The sequence below is a fragment of the Talpa occidentalis genome, unplaced genomic scaffold, assembly GCF_014898055.3.
Source record: "Talpa occidentalis isolate TD23 unplaced genomic scaffold, MPIMG_talOcc4v2.1 talOcc4.8, whole genome shotgun sequence".
Taxonomy (NCBI): domain Eukaryota; kingdom Metazoa; phylum Chordata; class Mammalia; order Eulipotyphla; family Talpidae; genus Talpa; species Talpa occidentalis.
The window spans coordinates 38923637-38942347 of record NW_023605194.1 but is presented as its reverse complement, the minus strand read 5'-3'; the positions used below and the strand labels follow the sequence as shown (position 1 = coordinate 38942347).

Here is an 18711-nt window from a genome sequence, read left to right as displayed (position 1 = left end):
CCCCAAAATAGGGCTCTGAGCCCTCAGGCCCTGAGGGGAACCCATGGCTCACCCCATCACCACCAGCAAATGCATTGTGCCTGTCTACACCATGTGCTGCAAAGGATCACAAATATGGTAGCATTCATCTAAAGAGGTGTGAACCTGTACCTCTGAATCACATACCTCTATACCCCAACATTATCTCCATAAAAATAATACAACTAAAATAAATAAGTAACATAGAAGTTTGTAAGAATGAAAAAATATCCAAGGCTGTTATCTAGAAGAATACAAGACATTGTTATAAACAGATAATACAAGTAGCATTCAGGTTACTTTACTGCATTGAATAATAACAGGAAGAAGTAACTTTATTGAATCATATGTTGGATTTTAATCTTTACTAAACCCTGTAAGTTAGGGTTATTCTCAGCTCATCCTCTAACAGATAAGAGAAATGAAGCATTAAGAGGCCAGGTGACTTATGCCCAAGGCACACAGTTAGTAAAAGGCACAGCAGGCTCTTTCCCCAGTCACACCCACGGGAATTAAGTCAATCCCTCCACGGTGCCTGTCACACAGCACACCATCACTCCCTATTGTAATGAGCTGATACGTATTCAGAGATTGAAAATTCCTCTCTTGTGCTCATGTACTGATGAGTGTTCTAGCTGCTTCAATGTGTGTCCCGAATCCCAATCATCAAAAATAATCAGGACCAGGGCTGTATCATCCCAACCTTCCCATTAGGAAAACTTTCTTCTTGCAAATGTAGAAGTGGACACGTCTCTCCTTGGGCCCTCACTCACCAGGATGACCTTCTCTATCTCCTTTGGAGCACACCAGTGAAACATCCCTGTGGAGTCGTACTTCTTCACGTTGGAGTCCATGTTGTCAATCTGATCATTGCCGGGAATTAACAAGGGGTCATGCCTGGGGAGAAAAGGACAGGGACCCTAGTGATAAATGGTACATGTGAAGTGCCACTTGGGTTACATCTCAGATGGGGGAGATAAAAGTCAGAGGAAGTGAGTATGACTGAAAGCTATTCTTTGCTTGCAGAACCCATCCTTGAAAGACCATGGCCCCAACCACCACTGACCTGGAAGTGCACTTGACCACTGTCAGGTAATAATTCCACTGTTCTGTCCTGGTCTCCTTTGTCTGAAATGTCACACCATTTTGTGGATTTAGCCTTTCTTTTTTGGATGTTTCATTATCTTCTTATCTTACCAGCTATGCAATCACTCCAGTGTATGTGTGTGTTTCTGTGTGCACATGTACATGTAAATACACACACACACACACACACACACACACCCCAAAGGGTTGTTATTAGCATTGGCAATGAGAGGAAGGAAGAGGAATAGAGCCTCATGCTGACTGACTGGCATGAGGATGGAAAGCCAATTACTCGCTCTTTCTGACTACAACTTCTGACGTGATGCTCTTCGCAGTAAAAGCTTTAACAGGCTGCACTTTAAATATTTTAGCAATTTGCCCAATCAGATTTTGCTCTCACTGGCTGAAGCCCTTTAAAGATTCAGCAGCATGTCACTTCAGAGCAGATTGACTACCAAATGCCCACATCTGGAATACATGATTTCAATACTAAACAACACCCTCTCTCCCTGCCTTGACAACTGTATTTGCACTAACTGTCCGACGGCAGTCTCCCCACCCTACCTCTACACCCCAACTGCAGCATTCTTTGGATGAGAGCTTCCAGCTCAGATGCATCTTAATAAATTTGTCTTGAATTTTCAGGGCTACGTCCATCCCCTCTTGCCTTGTTTACTGATGGAAAAGGAAGATGCCTCTACAGAGACCTCCCCTCCTGTGGGCTGGTAGAGCCTCACTGACAACCTTAAGAATTACAATATTATCAGGCAGGTCTAACAAGCTTATAGCATAAAATATAGGTTCTTACATTTTGGGTCATATCATCATCATGATTTCTATCTCTGATAGTGATGCTGTGCTTAATTTTGGGGAGATCATTTGGATATCTACAACACTGACTGCATATAATTAGGCCAATGTCCCAGGCATACTAGTTATCCTGTCAGTGGAGCTATCTTCCTTGAATGCTATTGTCAATTCAAGACAGAAAATACAAATAGGTTGAAATTCTGAAAATTTATAATAAAGTGACTATCTTTTTAAAGGATCTTTTTCAAGCATCAAAGAGGAAACTTTAGTTAGATTTTAGTATTTCTCCCTCTGAAATTTCTCTGATAATTCTCATTTATATGTCCAAAATATAGAATGGGACAGCAATCCCTTCCTTCTACATTGTCCATAGACTAGAATTAAGCTTTTGGGACGACTACATGACCCTACCAATATGCTTTCCACCCCCATGTAAGGTGGGAAAGCTCTCATTGTATTTATTTATGCCTGAGAATTTGCTTTTAGGCTACACCAAATGACAAAGACCAAATGAGGCAAATGTGCAAAGTTATGATGAATGAACATTCTAGATAGTTATAGGAGCTGTCATAACCACTCTTAAAAGAAGAACAATCCACTTTGGAATAGTCTTACTAACAGGGCTATTGGGAGATCTTGAGGTATTGTAAACTACCAGGCCACTTTTCAAATACTGAACTTGGTCAAAAATGCTAAAGCAAGAAGACAGTAGCTGATCTGGTCACAAATCAGGGCAAGAATAAATCTTGACTTTTTTTTTTTTTGCCTTTAAAAAATCACTATCTGGATGTGTAGGTGAATAGAAGTCATCACAGAGAGGAAATTTGAGAAAATGATCAGAATGAACTCTTCTCAGCCCTGGAAGGACATACTTTAATTGCAAGAGTATCTTAATAAATTTGTCCTGCAGATTGTCAGGTTCAAAATCTTTTGCCCTATTATGGCTTAGAGAGGAGGAATTATCTCAAGGCCTGCCCTCAATGCATTCAGGATTTAAAAGACAGCAGGACCACATTCACATAATATCAGTAAGCAAGAAACTGATCTAGCAAGCTGACCAAAATTCCTTTCAGAAAAATATGTGCCTTGGGGGGGAGGACAGGCATTTTTGTTCCCTATTTTTCTGGGTAGGAATCATAGTTTGGTAACAGTGGCCTCCAACCCTCTTAGAAATGTGTATCTTAGGAAAGTGAATACATAAGCCTGCTGATCACCCCTCAAAGAGGAGAAAAACTGATTTTTAATGTCAAGCCTCATTAACTAGGGTGGAGGTTTGGGGAAGCCAACCACGATTTGCACTGGGACATCCAGAAGTTTCCAGGCAATCTCAGTGGTATATCAGGCTACATACATCTGTACACACAAGTCTCTCAATCTGGCTTGGCTAGTTTAAATATAATACATTGAGGATTTTCCCTAAATTGTTTGATCTGAGAACCATCAAAAATCTCCTTGAATAAAAATATATCCTTTTTTTTTACCAGCCATGGTACCTACAATTCAAACTTTGGTTTCTTTAATGATCAAAGCAAACAAGTGCCAGAAATAGGGAATACTATAATGATTAAAAACACAATCTCTAGTCAAGGAGAGGATGACAAGACAGTAGGTGAGAGAAAAAGTCAACCAATAGTTATGAAACACTGGGGTAAGTGCTACAGCAAAATGATGTGCAAGATGGCATAAGAAAACCAGGAAGGAACCCCTTATTGCTTGGTATTTGAGTAACAGCAAAGAGAATTCCTAGAGCAGGTAAAATTTGATGTGAGCCCTGAAAGGTGAGAAAGAACCTCTGCATATTTTAGTGTTGATCCACTTAAATGAACTCAGAAAGTTGGGGTCCAAAAGAAAGGAGTCAAAGAATGGCACCCAAAGCCTTGGTTGGCTGTGGGAACGATAGCATTGTCCCAGCAGAGATATGGAAGACTCAAGCCAGGCATGTGAGCTGTCCTGATACAGCAATGGCTACTAGTGGAAGATGGATTCAACTGATTGAGTATGACTAATTGAAAGCAGACTAGGAACAATACTTGGGATTTAGATAGAAGAAAAATCAAGTTTCAAAAGAGGAAGAATGTTATAAAAATGGAAAGTTTTTTAAAAATGAAATGACTTATTTCCCAAGGCAATGAATTTCTCATTATTTGAGACATTCCAGAAGAGCTGGGGGTAGCGAGGGGATTTGATTATAAATGTGGGATAAGCCTAGAGGACCTTTAAGATCTGAGGCAGCGGGCTCTCATTGGGGGAAGAGGAGACTAAAAGGATTTTGGAAATAGTGAACCACTTTTGGATATCAAAAGGCCAAAGAGCACTGGGTAAGTGAAAAATAGCTGTTGTTGGAACAAAGATGGGAGTTAAGAAGCATTGAAGATTGAGTACTTTCATAGTTCCATTAAGGGCTAGGGCTGTTCCTCATTCACTGAATTCCACTGTCTTGGAGGAAGCTTGGAACTGATTCATTCCAGCAAGATGAAAGTGTAACTACTTTGGGCCAGACAGGATAAATTTCTTTATCCTGTCTGTTCCTGCAGTGATTTCAGATGCTTTAGGTTGCCTTGTGCTGCTGAGAGATCTCTGACATCGGTGAAGAGTGAAGAGCCAGTTGTCCACAGTAACTTCTGCTTCTAAACTAAGGTTTAAGGAATTTATACTCATATAAGAAAGGCCAAGAACTTGCCCTGGAGCACAACAACCAGCACTGCTATGATCAGGGGAGGCCCAGGCAAGAGTCAGGCCATGTGCTGGACACACATGGGGGGACCTTAGAATCCTGAAAAAAAAATACCCCAACTTCATTGGTTTGCAAAATGATGAAGAACCAGTTCTCTAGGCACTCAAACAGTTCCTCAGAGACCACTTGGTTGGAGCTGAGGATCAATAGTAGATGCTTGTCTTTCACGCCTTAATTACTTGATATATTTTCTCAAATCACAAAGAAATCCCAATTTTCTTAAAATACACCATTATTAATTAAATATTCACTTGCCACATACTACTTAGTCAATGTACATTCCTTATTTTAGGGTAACAGAAATTCTATGGGGTGAGGACCATTTGCTATATAGTTTTTATGGGCTAGACTGTGTCCTCCCCAAAGCCTATGACTGTATTTTGAAATATGGTCTTTAAATGGTAATTATGTTAAAAAGAGGACATTGAGGTAGGCCCTATTTCATAGACTGGTGTCCTTACAAGAAAGAGGACATATGGACAGAGACACGTGCAGAGGAAAGACACTGTAAAGGTGGTCTAAACCGAGCCTCCGTGGCCTCAAAGGGGCCCAACTCTGCCAACACACTCATCTTGGACTACCAGCCTCCAGAACTATGAGAAAATATATTTCTGTTATTTAAGACATCCAGCCTATGATACTTTGTTTCTGCAGTCTTAGAAAACTAATGTAAGAGGGCACCTGGAAGAAAAAAGTGCTGTTACCAGATATTGTGCCACTGATGACCCTGGTTCCTCTTCTCGCACCTGAGATCTCACCTGTTCATTTAAGCATTCTGCCACCAGCTCAGGAATACATGAATTATACAGGAAATACACACAATCTTAGAGCAAGAGTTTGGGCTAAAGTTCTTCCCCTCCCCTGCACAACCCTGCCCCCAGCATACATATGTGATTAGAACAGCTGTGCAGAAAGGGAACTTCTCCCTGGTCTTTCCTTACATGCCCATTTGAGTATAGATACTATGACATGCCCCTCAACGAGAAGAAGAAGCCTCAACACTAACCAGATACTTTGTTCAGATAACCCAGAGTGGATCTCCAAATGGAGCGCTTGAAGGTAGACCCCCACTGAGGGCAGAAAACCACCCATTTCCTCCGTGACAAAACAGTCTTGTATTTAAGTGTACTGGCTCCAGCACCAAAATGCCTACCTTCAAGTCTCAACTCATCTACTACTTGTTACATCGGGCGCCTTACCTCAGTTTCCTCAATATAAAATATTGGATTCAGTTCAAAGATTACATGAGTAAAGACATGTCATGCACTTGGCATAGAACCTGACACAGAGCATGCCCTCAAAAAGTGTTATTATAAGTGCATTACTACCAGTCTTTATACTTTGCTTAGAACCTACTTGTAGCTGTCACTTACATAATGGTGAAAGGAAACAGGAAGGTAAAGTGGCTCAATAGTAAAGGTGTAGAGTCACTACTATTCTGCTACCACAATTCTGCTGCTATTACTAGTACTATCACAACTGCTGCTACTACTACTATTACTGCTGCCTGCTACTAGTAGTATTATTACTACTGCTGTCACCATTACAGCTGCTGTTACTATTCTACTACTGTTGCTGCTACTACCACTATTACCATAACTACTGTTGCCACTGCTATTATTACCACTGCTTCCACCGATACTATTATTACTGCTACCACTACTGTTACTATTTCCTACTACTGTTGCTGCTGCTACTGCCAGTACTACTATTACTATTACTACTAGTGCTACTATGATAAACACCATGAGTTCAACCCTTGCAGATGGTGTTGTGCTAAACCTTTACCTACGTTTTATGATACAGTCATCACAATAACACTTGAGGGTAATTTCTGTTATTATGACCCATTTGTGTGGATGGGAGATAGAATGCATAAATAATATGGCTAAGGTGGCACAGTTAGTGAGAGGAGACACAGAGCTAGTAAACAAGAGTGATCTTCCTGCCTGGAAGCCACCCCCGTATTGTGCTCTCCTACAGGGAGGAGGCAACTGGATGTCTTTTGTCTGTTGCCGTATACCAAGCCACAGTCCCTAGCTGCAAACACAGGGACCAGTATCACATGCAATTATGAAATCCACAATTTATGCAAATAAGCAGTAGAAAATTAACATGTAAGTCCCAATAAGGATACGGTGCAAGGAGAGACTCAATAATCCACTAATGTTGGGCAACTTTTGTCATGTCCCAGTCTCTGAAGATTCGAATATGCATATTTTTATAACAACCAAGGAGCACCATTGAGTTAAATTTTTCATATCTATGCTTCTTGAATCTCAGCTCATACCTCCAAAGTCCACAGCTAGAAATTAAGCCTGCCTGACTTCAAATAAAGCATAGGGGATCGTTGTTTTGAGGGTTTGCAGAGCAAGGAATGCCACTTGCCATCAATTAATCTCAGGAAGTGAACTAAATGCCCTGCTATAGCAGAAACACAAAAAGCTTGCCTTGAAGACAACTGCCTAGAGCAAACCACAAATCCCTTTCTAGCAAACCTGCTGTGAGGGAACCGGCATTATATTTTAAAAAGCACGTTCCCCTTACAGGCAAATCCCAGCTTTTTCTGTGACTCTGAGTTCAACATTGGACTTCAGAAATTTACATTAAAGTACAAGCAACCAAACCAACAAAAAAAAAGTTAGGAAAGAGGAAAGCTGAAACATGGTTTTCAAATTACACCCTTTTTTTCCTTGCTTGATTTCCTGAACCTCATTACTCATCACAAGATAAAGCTTTTCCCATCTTTACAGTCATCTCATTTAGATTGAGGCTGACTCTGCAGTAGCCAGCCTGGGGAAAGGAGACTTGATGGGGGTGAATTTCTTTTTTTTTTTTTCCTAGGAAAAAGACTAATCATAATAAAGTAAAAATCAAAATCAACAAGCAACTATAAACCAGGGACACACTACCGGGGGGAGAGTCGGGAGTAGGATCAAAACAAGGGTGGTGGGAATTGTATGGGGTCTATAACCAAGATGAAAATGCAAATATTGTGCAAAAATGAAAAATGATGTAAGAAATACATAAAATAAAAAAATGCAAAAAAAAAAAAAGTACCTAGAAATTCTTATCCTTATGTAGGCCTTGCTTCTCCGTGGCAAATACTGACTTTGAGTATAGGGTCAGGCACCACAGCAGGGGTGTCGGGACATTTATGATCCTCATATTTTGCCTCAAATGTTCCTCTCGGGCTGTCTTCCTCAATCACCACAAAGATGGACGATGTTTTCTTTTCTGAGTGCGCCCTAAGTAGTGACCATTCAGTGACCCCAATGAAGCTCTTTCAGAGATGATGATTTTCGTGTTTGTCTCATGCACTAGAAGGCAAACTTCTTGCAGGCAGGGAAGTCCTAATTTATGCTTCATTGTATTTCAGAACCCAGAAGAGGCCATCAACAAATTGCCAGCTACTAAGAGAAACTGGTGAATTATGTCAAGAAACTAGTGAATTATATGTAGAAGCTGGTGAAAATTCAACTGGCCAGCAAGAGACTCACAGGACTCCGTGGAAACCAGAAAATGGACCCAGTGAGAGAGCCTATTCACCTTTGATATTTTGCAACAATTTGTTTTTGGAACAACCAAGACTCTTATGCTTATTTTCACTTTACAGGTACTGGATCTGAAAGGAGACTGAAACATGTCACTAACCACTCACACTACCTAGAGAGGGCCTGGAGTCAGCAGCTATAACTGATCAGCAGGGAGGACTGAAGTTTAATGGTAGTCAAAACAGATGTTCTTGATTAAGCAGCTATTTAGTGTTCAGTGTTGTCTGGGCATTTATGCAAGAAGGGGCCCTACCATGCAGGGCTTCTCTCCCTCCTCTGATTCATGTAAGTGATGGTGCGCAAAGTATGGCCACACACCAGCTAAATCAGCACCTGGGAGCTTGAGAGAAATGTCAGTGATTAAGCCTGTTTAAATGAGCTGCTCTCAATGATTCTGATGGCCGCCAAAGTTAGAGAACCATTGCTCTCAAGTTTTACTTGGGTGGAGAAATTGTGAGTTTTGAGTGACAAAGTTAGCAACAATTTGCAACTTACAGGCTGGAAGACTATACTACACCTCTGTGTGGTGAGGTCATGACTAGAGGGAAGCAAAGGGAGGACCTTAGATAGAAAATTTAAGGCAATACCCCATATGCCTCCCTCTAGTCCTGGGCCTGCTGATCAGTTAATGCCCAAGATGATAATTTATTTTCCCCACATCATATTTCCCTCCCATTCAGAAACTGAGTATCTAATATTCCCTGGATCTCATGACCTGAAGCTCCCCTCAAAGTGAACCTGTTTCTGGTGTTGTCAGTTACCTGTGCTAGCCCAGCTTGGTGCTGTCTTTGTATAACTGTCTACCTGATACAGTCTATGTAAGTCTTTAAGACCCAAGCTACTCTATGTTACTCCAAGTCTCCTAGCTCCTCAAGGAGGAGAAGCAGCGTCAGTTGGTGGAATGTTGCATGTCCATGGGAGACTGTCTAGTCTACCTCTGATCTATTATTCTACAGCAGACCCTGAATGGCTTGGCATTCAAAAGACCTTCTCAGAAGTTGGGGTTGGTCCCTTCTCTTGACACACGTAACAGGTATCTTGGGAAGGTGCTGTTGGAAGTTTCTAAACCCTTCCTTATCCTGCCACCAGTGACTATGTCAAAATACAAGTTATGGCACTATCTCCTCAAAACCTGCAAGCCTCTGACAGGCAAAGGCCTCCATGATTGGGTACCAGGATACTATCATCCTTCAACTCAGTTTTTCTACCCTCAGGACCACTGGGTGCAGCCACACCAAGTTGCTGCCTGAGGCCTAAGCACTGCTCCCTCTTTCCCCCATTGAGCAGGATGGTGAAGTATTTCATAGTGGGGACTCTCAAACTCCCTGGGTTCAAATCTTCCTAATCTAAAAGTCTAGATTTACTAGACTCTAACTGTCTGTGGTTTGCCTTCCTTATCTATAAAATAGGGGAGAGAGAAATACCCGCTCTTGGAGTTGTAGCTGGAAGTCAATGAGCTTACAGATCTAATGCTCTTAAATGACACCTGGCATCTGGTAAGCCATAAACAAGAGTGAGTAAGAGTATAAGAAGAGGATTCTCATCATACAGGACTATGTTAAATGAAACCTTAACAAACCATGCTCATTCTGCCCAACTAGAGGTAAGCCCAGCTCCCAGTTTTCTCAAACCATGCAAGTATATCTCCAAGCTATTGTGTTCCATTTTGTTGTATATGTGAGTCTGTCTCCTGCATTCAACTGAGTGTTTTCAAAGACAGGGGCTTACTCTGATCCACCTTACTTTAGACCCCTCAAAGACTTGCCCTAGCACCTTGATACAGTAAGTACTTACTAAATATTTGCAGGCTTGGGATTAATCTGAGATAAGGAATGGAAGCATGTAGCTAAAACACATAGACTTTTGGGATTGCACTGCAGGATACAGTGTGAGAGCCCCCACATTTACTCTATGCTGTCTACCCACTGGAGAAATAGGCTTAGCATCCAGAAAGCACTGGGGAATGCAACTGCTTGAAGGTGGCTGCGCCATGAATGGAATGTGAATGTAGCCAGGGAATCTGCTTCACCTGTAGTCAGTGTGCTTTTTTCTAGAGACTTTCTAGAGGGCTTTCATTGGATGCTCACAGGTCTGTGGGGCCTCCAAATTAAGAACCCTTTACTTAGTTATTTAGAGACAAAGTTTTTGCCCTGTAGGGTCTTATAACTGAAGAATGACACAGCTGTGCTTATAAGGCACAAACCCACGGAAGTAGGGAGAACTGGGCTATGGGCGCAGTTTTCAGTGGAAAACTAGGAGAGACTCTTTAAATAATTCCAAGTCGAGAGGCCAACCAGGAAGGTAGGTAAGAGACCTGGGAACCTCCCATGGCCTGCTCCTCCTCAGGGTGTGAAACCAAAAGTTATGTGTCATGACACAGAAATCCCTGGCTCGGAACACAGGCACTCATCATTTGGCTCAGTCTGGCTGTGAGGGTTATTTTCTGTCAGGGTGACCAAAAAAAAAATATCCTGCATCATGATTCCAGCACAAAAAATGAGGGTGTTCACCTAATGCTTGTGCAGAGACAAGTGACACCTAAAACCAGGGTAAGCCTGATACCAGAACAAGGGGAGATAGAGACCATTAGTGCAGAATCCAGCAGCATTACATGCAGGCAGAGGTTTGCAAGGAACCCTCACGTAGAAGCCTGTTTTATTTGCAGAAGCCACAGTGGTAAATTAAAGCCCATCCTTGTCCATTCTGAGCTGTCCGATTTCTCTTGGAGCTATTCCTATCACTGCCTATAGGCCACTAAAATCTGCCCACGTTCAGAATGATTGATTCTGCTCAAACAGCAAGCCACAAACTGATGTTGAAAAACCCACTTCAAATAAGTCATTAGCTTCCTTTATGGATTTTTCAGGTCATAAGGAATAGGACCTAGGAGCCCTATATTCTGTAGTATAGAAAGGGAGTATTTGAAGAGGTGGGGGTACCTGGAGAAACCACAGGTTGCTGCAGGAGCTCTTCTATCTCCTATCGGTCAACAAGGGGGACCTAGCAATGACAGGTCCTGGCAACATCAGTGCCAGGGCCACAGATTCAAATCCGACCAAACTACCTATGGTTTCTTCATTGATACACTGAAAGCAAAGGAAAATTTAGAGAAGGTAGCCTGCCTTTGCTCACACCTCAGATAGAGTACGTAGAGCACCTGGAATGCAGCAACTCACAGCAAAGAAGTTTCTAAGACTTTCTGACTTGACTTGGGACAGCCCATTCCAGCTGAACTGGAATCGAGACTAAAGCAGCTGGTGGGGCAAAGCAAATTGGGGACAGAAGCAGTGGCCATAGCAGCAGCGCAAAGGCATATCGAGTTCCTAGCTTGGCAAATTTCAGCTCACCACCTGACCTTCATTTAGCAATTCTGATGGACCATGGAGCAGACAGCTCTAGCCCAGGATGACTGCCTCCCTTAGCCCCTCTCCGACAGGCAATGAAAGCAAGACCCACTTTGAAAATTCTCCCCCATCATGCAAACTGACATAGGCATGCTTTTCAAAAACCCACAGCCAATCTGTTGATCATTACTTATTTACAAAGGCCTTCGGGCAGAAAGTCCTGTAAAAACCATACTTGATACGGTACACACTAGCTTTTTCTGCTTGTGGAAAAAAAGTCCCCCCAAGGCTACCTCAAACCATCACTTTCTATTGCACATAAAATGTAGCGTGTAACACTAAAGTATTTAATATATATGGTATAATATATCTACAGGAAAGGCATTTGTGTAGAAGTATGTTACCCTGGATTTGGTAATTTGATGTTTTGCTGAAGGCTACGACTTAAAAAAGCTTCCACCTCGTACAGAAGACCTGTCATCCTGGTACCCAAGAGCCAACAGAATAAAGAAGTACCCTTAAGCAGCAAAACTTTGACACAGCTTTGAAGCATATGAAAACAGTATAACTCCTCAGAATTATTATTACTCAAGATCAAAGAAATGAGCCATACTTTACATAGCGAACAGGGACAGGGAATTTGGCTCCAAAGGTTTCAGATTTTTCAGGCTTCTCTTTATTTATTTATTTGGTTCTCTAAATTTAGGCAAAAGAATGCGCCTGGGCTTTTTGCTACTTTAAATGGATAAAACTATTAGCATTAGATAAGGCGATTACCTAAAGGTGAGTAAATAGGAAATGAACGCTAGCACGACAACTGGCATCGTAAAAAATGAGGAGCTTGGCAGTTGGCACATTTTATTCCTCCTCATAAACTGTAAACAAGCATGTAAATCAGCAACACCCAAGCAAGGCTGAGCAATGGGGAAGGCACAAGGCTGTTACGCAAACATTTAACAGGAATCTGTGATCACAGCGGGACAGGACATGGGGCTGGGACCGTCTTCCAGTGGGAATCTGTGTCTTCAACCTCATGGAGAAGACTGCGCCTGTCTCGTTCTTAGAAAAGTGGCTCGGAAAAATATGAATGTGATGGAGAAGGGGTGGAGGAGGGAGGAAATTACCATTATTTTATTTCAATTATCAAAAGGAGGAGGTGGTCGAAGGCAATGAAAAGAGGGAAGTCAGGTCAATCTGGCAGACATTTTCATGGAAGAACACCACCATTTAGAGAGAACAGCACAAGTCTGAAGTCACGTCTAACCCACCGAGGTGCTGGAGAGTTAGGACGCTGGCGGAAATAAGCACTGGGATTGGTAGAGGAATCCAAGACACAAAAGGGAGATGAAAAAGGAAGAGGTTAGAAGAGGAACCTAGAGGACTCTGAGGAATGACAGAGAAAGAAAATTGTCATTTCCTTGACACTGAAAGAAAGGAGAGGAAGAGCAGGGTGTAGAGAGAGGGGGTGGAAGGAGACAGAGAGACAGGGAAGGAAAGAGAGAAAAAGTGCACACACTGTATTCCATAATTAATATGGCCTTTAGCTTGAGCAGAACTGAATTACTTTTAAGCATTGCTTTGGGTAAGTCCACAGATTATTAGACATTTTTTTTAGGAGTCAAAATCAATTAACAGAAATTTGATTTCAATCGACAGGATAAAAAGAAGGTAATCTTCAGGTTCAGTTTTGATTGTGATGATACATCTCACATATGGCCTTAAGTACAGAAAACAGTCCTCGGAGGGACTCCCGCAGAAAGAGACTCGCCGCGGGCAAACTAACCACACGGGTTCCTGTGATTGGTTGTAGCCGTCATTAGTGCCACTGCTGTTTAGGAACTACACACAGACAGGACATGGTGACAGCTAAGACTTTAAAGCCTATGTATTTTTCAAACAGCTTTTCAAACTGTTTTTCATGACAGAATTTTTTCAGCTCTATCATTAACTGCTGACAAGCTGACAGAATAAATACTCCAGCCTTTAAGAAGCCATCTAACGGTCTTGTCCCCTCCCCCTCCTGGAGCTGGCTGGGGAGGGTGGAGAGGGGGCGAGGGGAGGAAGAGATGGAGCTAGAGGGGACCCGGTGGCTGCAGCCCCTCTCCTTACCTCGTCAGCTTGGGCGAGGAGCTCGGCGAGTTCCGCATGCCTCCGTTTCGTTGCTTTTTTTTTGGTGACAGCGTTGATGGCTGCTCATCTTCAACTGGAAATACAGGCATTTCATGAGATTATGAACGGTTTGAGGCAGACTGAAATACAGGCACAATATCAAAGGACACACACTCACGGCTCAGTCACTCAGTAGGAACTCGGGGCTGTGTTTTAGGGCCCAGCGACAGAGACCAAATAAGTTAGTCAAAGAGGCCAGTTTAGAAAAGGTGAAAGTGTCACCTCTTTACACTCCAGCCTATGAGCATGCACTTTAAAGAGACTAGATTAACAGTTGGTAAACACCCTGCCATGGAAAGAAAAGAATCTGTGATATATCTGTATGCAATATATATACATAGACATATATTTGGGAACACTCAATAACAATTATTTTTTGACTTAACATTGGTTACTTTGCTTTGCCGAGTAATCAATGGGTCTCCTCATAACCAAGATTGGAAATGAAGTTGTGTGTGAGATAGGAGCATAATAGCTGAGAGCCTGCTGCTTTTGCAAATGAACCAATTTAGCTGGTTCCTAATCCCAGCACACCAGAGAAGGAGCCTTGGAGACAGGCAAGGACTTGATGTCTTAAGAGCCAATGTTTCAATCAGTCTGGGACTGGGAACACTGAGCATGCTGGCTCAAAATCCCCAACCCGACTCAGCTCTTGTCTTCCCACCTCCCACAAGGGAGGGCACATGGGGGCCATGCACATGGGATCAATTCTTAATTGATTAAGACAGGACAAGGCTGTGAGTTCGGAGAGCCCCGGCAGGAGAAGAGCACCCAAATGAAGGAAGTTGCCGGTGTTATGATATCTCTTGATATCTCTGATGATGTGGATGGGGACATGGAGGGAGGGCAGTGGAGGGGACTGGAAACCAAAGGCTGTTTCCCAAATGTCTAAACCACACAGATCGCTAAGCAATGTGAAGCTTTGTTCACAAACAACACAGCACACTCTACTGCTTTTGCCCAAAGACACCCACTAATAAGCTTTGTAGCTGTATTAGCCTGCATCATGCTTCTTTTTAAGAGAGCTGCTTGATAATTAGCAGATGCGTGCCCAGCCTGTCACCCAAGGGCATCGGCAGCAAAATTCTAGTCCTCTCCCCACCCCCACAATTCAGGCTAAAGCTGTAATGTCAAGAAAGAAAAATAGGATCCTCATATTCTCAGAGATGACAGCGACACAGATTGGGAGGGAGCACCCGGAAACTCAGAATGCACAGCAGTTACCTTAAAGCTAAGAAGAGAAATATTAGCGTGATGACATCAAAAGAAACTTCACATAAGTTAACCGTGTCCAATTATTAGGGGAGAAAAGCCATCTCAGCTACTCGATATTCTCTAGAAAGACCGTATTAGGACATGCACTATATGACATTTCCCTGAAACCCTAAATAAATTTAGTATGTTACAATACATAGTTTCAAGGGGCCATATCCAACTACCCTCCAAACCTGCTTCAAAGTTTCACACTTGGGAAACTCTCCCACTGTCGGGGGTTATCTAAATTCTGCAAAGGGAGTGAGAATGTATTTGGAGGTGAAAGCAACACCAGAAGAAATGAAGGCCACAGAAGCACCTTAGAGGCCCCCTGTCCACTCAGTCTCCTCCCCCACCCTCCACACACACCTCATCCCCAGAGGCCCCGGCTCTGGCTGTGACCATATCAGTCACACAGGCTCCAGGCAAGGACTACGTTGGGAGGAGGGTATCGCATCTTATCAGAAATGAGTATCCACAGCATATCACACAGAGACTAAACAGCACTTAAAAGATTAAAGAAAATAAATACAAGCCACATAAGTGGTATTGAAAAAAATCACTTCGAGTTGATATGCATCTCCCAGCAAGCAAACAGGCACCTGAGCTTGACCTAAATTCATCTTCCTTTCACAGGATAGGGGGCCCTGGTTATCCCAGGCAATAATGGGATAGAAAGGCAGGGGTGTATGGAGGGAGAGAGAGAGAATGTGTGTGTGAGTGTTTATGTGTGTTTATGTGTGTGCGTGCATGTGCTTTTGCACTTCCCTCGTTTTAGGATGGCACAGAAAGTCTTGCACTGACTCCTCCCATAATACCTGGTGACTGTTAAATACACATCACTTGTCAGACTAAATAATGTACATATGCAACTAAATGAGTTCCAGTGGGGAGACTAATCCAGGGCTCTTTCACACCCGTCTTCATACAGCTAGAACAAAATCTCCAAAAAGATCTTTTACCAAGTCTAGTCTACTATTGCTACTTTGATTCAAAGCCACCATTTGTTGGCATGGTTTTCCTCAGTTGTGCAATGAGACATTATTAGTTAGGGTCTGAACAGAAATCACACTCACGGGCATCTTTTGTTGGGTTCTTTTGCTTAACTTTTGTTTCCCATTTGCACTGGGCCTACAATAAATAAGTCTCTTTGATTAAATGCCCATTATTCTTACACCTTGTCACCGTTTACCTGCAGTGATCTTCAGATGGATGACTTGCAAGTTAATGCCTGTTAGCCAGCTCCAGGGAAACACCTAGTTCTGGTGCTAAAGTTATGCCTCCTTCTATGCAGGGAACTATTTATTTTCATTGCAATTCAGAAAGATCATCCATCATAATCATACTGCATTTAAACTGGGATTTGTTCTTTTAAATGAAACTTGTGTTCAAAGGTTTCCTCCTGCACTCACAGCCTGGAAATGCAGATCTGTTCCCTGAAGAGATGGGGGGAAATGTCTCCAGCTTAAATATATGAACGCTGTGTAATGGAGACCATTACATATGGCTTAGATCCCACGGGAGAAGCAGTGATAACTCCTTTCTCATAAGTAGGATATAAACCATATTTAATTATTATCCTTTATATGGATTCTATCAATTTCTGCATATTTAAAGAAAGCAGATCTAGGAAAACTTTTAGTTAAGCTATAAAATATCATTTTCATTTCAAAGCCTCTGTGACTATATGTGAGGAATAAAAATTGAATTAAGAGAGACAAATTTATTTATTATCATGAAAGACACATGTATGGAAGTAAAGGGCCACTATCTCAGGCCAGTGCACCTTTACAGATTCATATTTAATTTAATTTTCAGCTAATTACAACACACCTCTGTCTCCAGCATTTTTGTTTGCCTCTTGCTGTGGAAGTCACATGAAGATATGATCTTTTAAGGGAAACTGACTTACCAGCTTCTTTAAAACACAAACAAGTTCAGGAATCCAATGTGGAATTTTTATAGGAGCTGAACTCCATCCAGTCTCCAAGTACTCATAAAATTCAAGGGCTTGTTTTTGCACATCCCTAAGTATAACACTTAATGTGCTGTTGTAACTTCCCAGTGCTCGCTTGTTTAATAGGCACTGAATCTAACAGTTTTACAGTTTGGGAAGACTCAGTGCTAGAAAAATGTCAGGCAAATCTAATGAGGCTTCAGATCCCTTGGTCTGTGCTAGAGTTTAATTTAAAGTTACAATGATGTTTTAACATGTTTGCTTATACTTGACTAAAGAGGATTCATTATTTCAATGACATAACCTCCAGACAATGTTCTGGGAATTGATTTAAGATGTGGTGGTAATTCCAACAGCCTTAATGCAGAGTTGAACATCTGTAACAACATTTTACTCGACTTTTCATCAGCATTCTGTTTTCAAGCAAAAGCAAGGCAACATCTCCCAGAAATACTGGCCAGAACCCTGGGCTTACTTCAAGATGCTCATATGTTTTACTAGATTTTTTTTAAAAAGAAATCTCTTTCTTTATTGGTTTAGCGAGCATGCATGCACTGTGCTGACATTCACCAATGTCTGGTTGTGGGCACTTTGAGTCAGGTGGGACAATTCCAACTTTCACCCTTTCCAAATCGTCCACGGCTGGCCTGGGATGGACCCCATGCTCAGTCCCAGCCTCGGGCACATCCACTGTTTTGTCAACAGGGTTCAGGGCAAGATGCCCTTTGGGACTTAAAGGTGAATTTGTTGGCTGGAGTTAAAAAATAGTTCAAAGCAAATAAACGTGGAAATGTAATAAAAGGCAAACAACCCATAAACATGAGTCAACTGGCTATCTCCATTACATTATTAATCACCACATCTGGAGAAACCCACATCTGCACACATTTAGCAGGTCATTAGTAATGTCATATTCACACTGGAATCACTCAGAGTAAGAGGCATGCAAAGTGGCTTGAGTGCAAAGGCATCTAGCTCGCAGAGCTTCTGACTGAAATCTCGAGCAAGCAGCTAGTTTTGAGGTGGGGTCGTTTTAATTATTATTTATGTTTTTTTATGGGTTTCCTCTTTGGCACTTTGCTGCCCAACAAGCTACATGCAAGCTGAAATCCAGAGTACTGCATCTTTCTTCTTCAAGTGAGCTCAGCGTGTTAAGGTAAAACACTGGGCTGCAGGGCAGTTACTAAGAGTTGGGCGGGTTCCAGTACGCCTTCACCTGGCTCAGTCACAAGCCGAGAATTGTGAGTTGCCATCTTGAACTCAAATAGGTCTTTGGGATAGCGTGATCTAGCTCCAACCTTGACTGCCAAACAATAACAAGAAAAGAAAACATGGAAATCAACCCTTGGTGAAATTTTCATTATAAAAGTTCCAAGCCAATTTTAACATTGAATAGAATTACAGCTTTAAATTAAAAAATGGAGATTTTTGGCCTCAGAGCTGATTTGCAAGGTTTTTGTTTTTTCTTTTACCATGATGACTTCTTGAAATTCGTTCTGCGGTGCGGTTGTCGTCAATGTCAGAAGACAATCTTGTTTATAGAATAATTTCCACAAACGCATAGGACCCCTTCTCCTCCACAAATACACAGGCATAGAACACTCAGTTGAACACCAAAACCAGGAGCTCCTGAAGCCAACTAAAAAGCATCCTGCTGAATCATCATTACATTTCAGGTCATCAGCCCTCAATGCTAAACTGTATTCAACTCAAACCTCTAGTTTGTTCCACCCAAACCAGAGGTATTGCCACCTAACTGGCATTAAATGCCATGGATTTACTACT

At 42.1% G+C, this 18711-nt stretch overlaps 1 protein-coding gene across 18 annotated transcripts in view; it reads right to left on the bottom strand.

The window, feature by feature from the left end:
- The window catches only part of KCNMA1 (potassium calcium-activated channel subfamily M alpha 1), a 696711-nt gene that overhangs the window by 71132 nt on the left and 606868 nt on the right, over positions 1 to 18711 (bottom strand). For 16 of the 18 annotated variants that reach the window (XM_054689909.1, XM_054689921.1, XM_054689920.1 and 13 more), the window contains 2 exons: positions 13656 to 13749; positions 792 to 915 (listed from right to left, as the gene is read on the bottom strand). In XM_054689909.1, the coding sequence (XP_054545884.1) occupies positions 792 to 915; positions 13656 to 13749 (218 nt within the window). Of the gene's footprint in view, positions 1 to 791; positions 916 to 13655; positions 13750 to 18142; positions 18230 to 18711 lie in introns of all 18 variants that reach the window. The other 2 variants (XM_054689923.1, XM_054689922.1) reach the window with 1 other exon arrangement.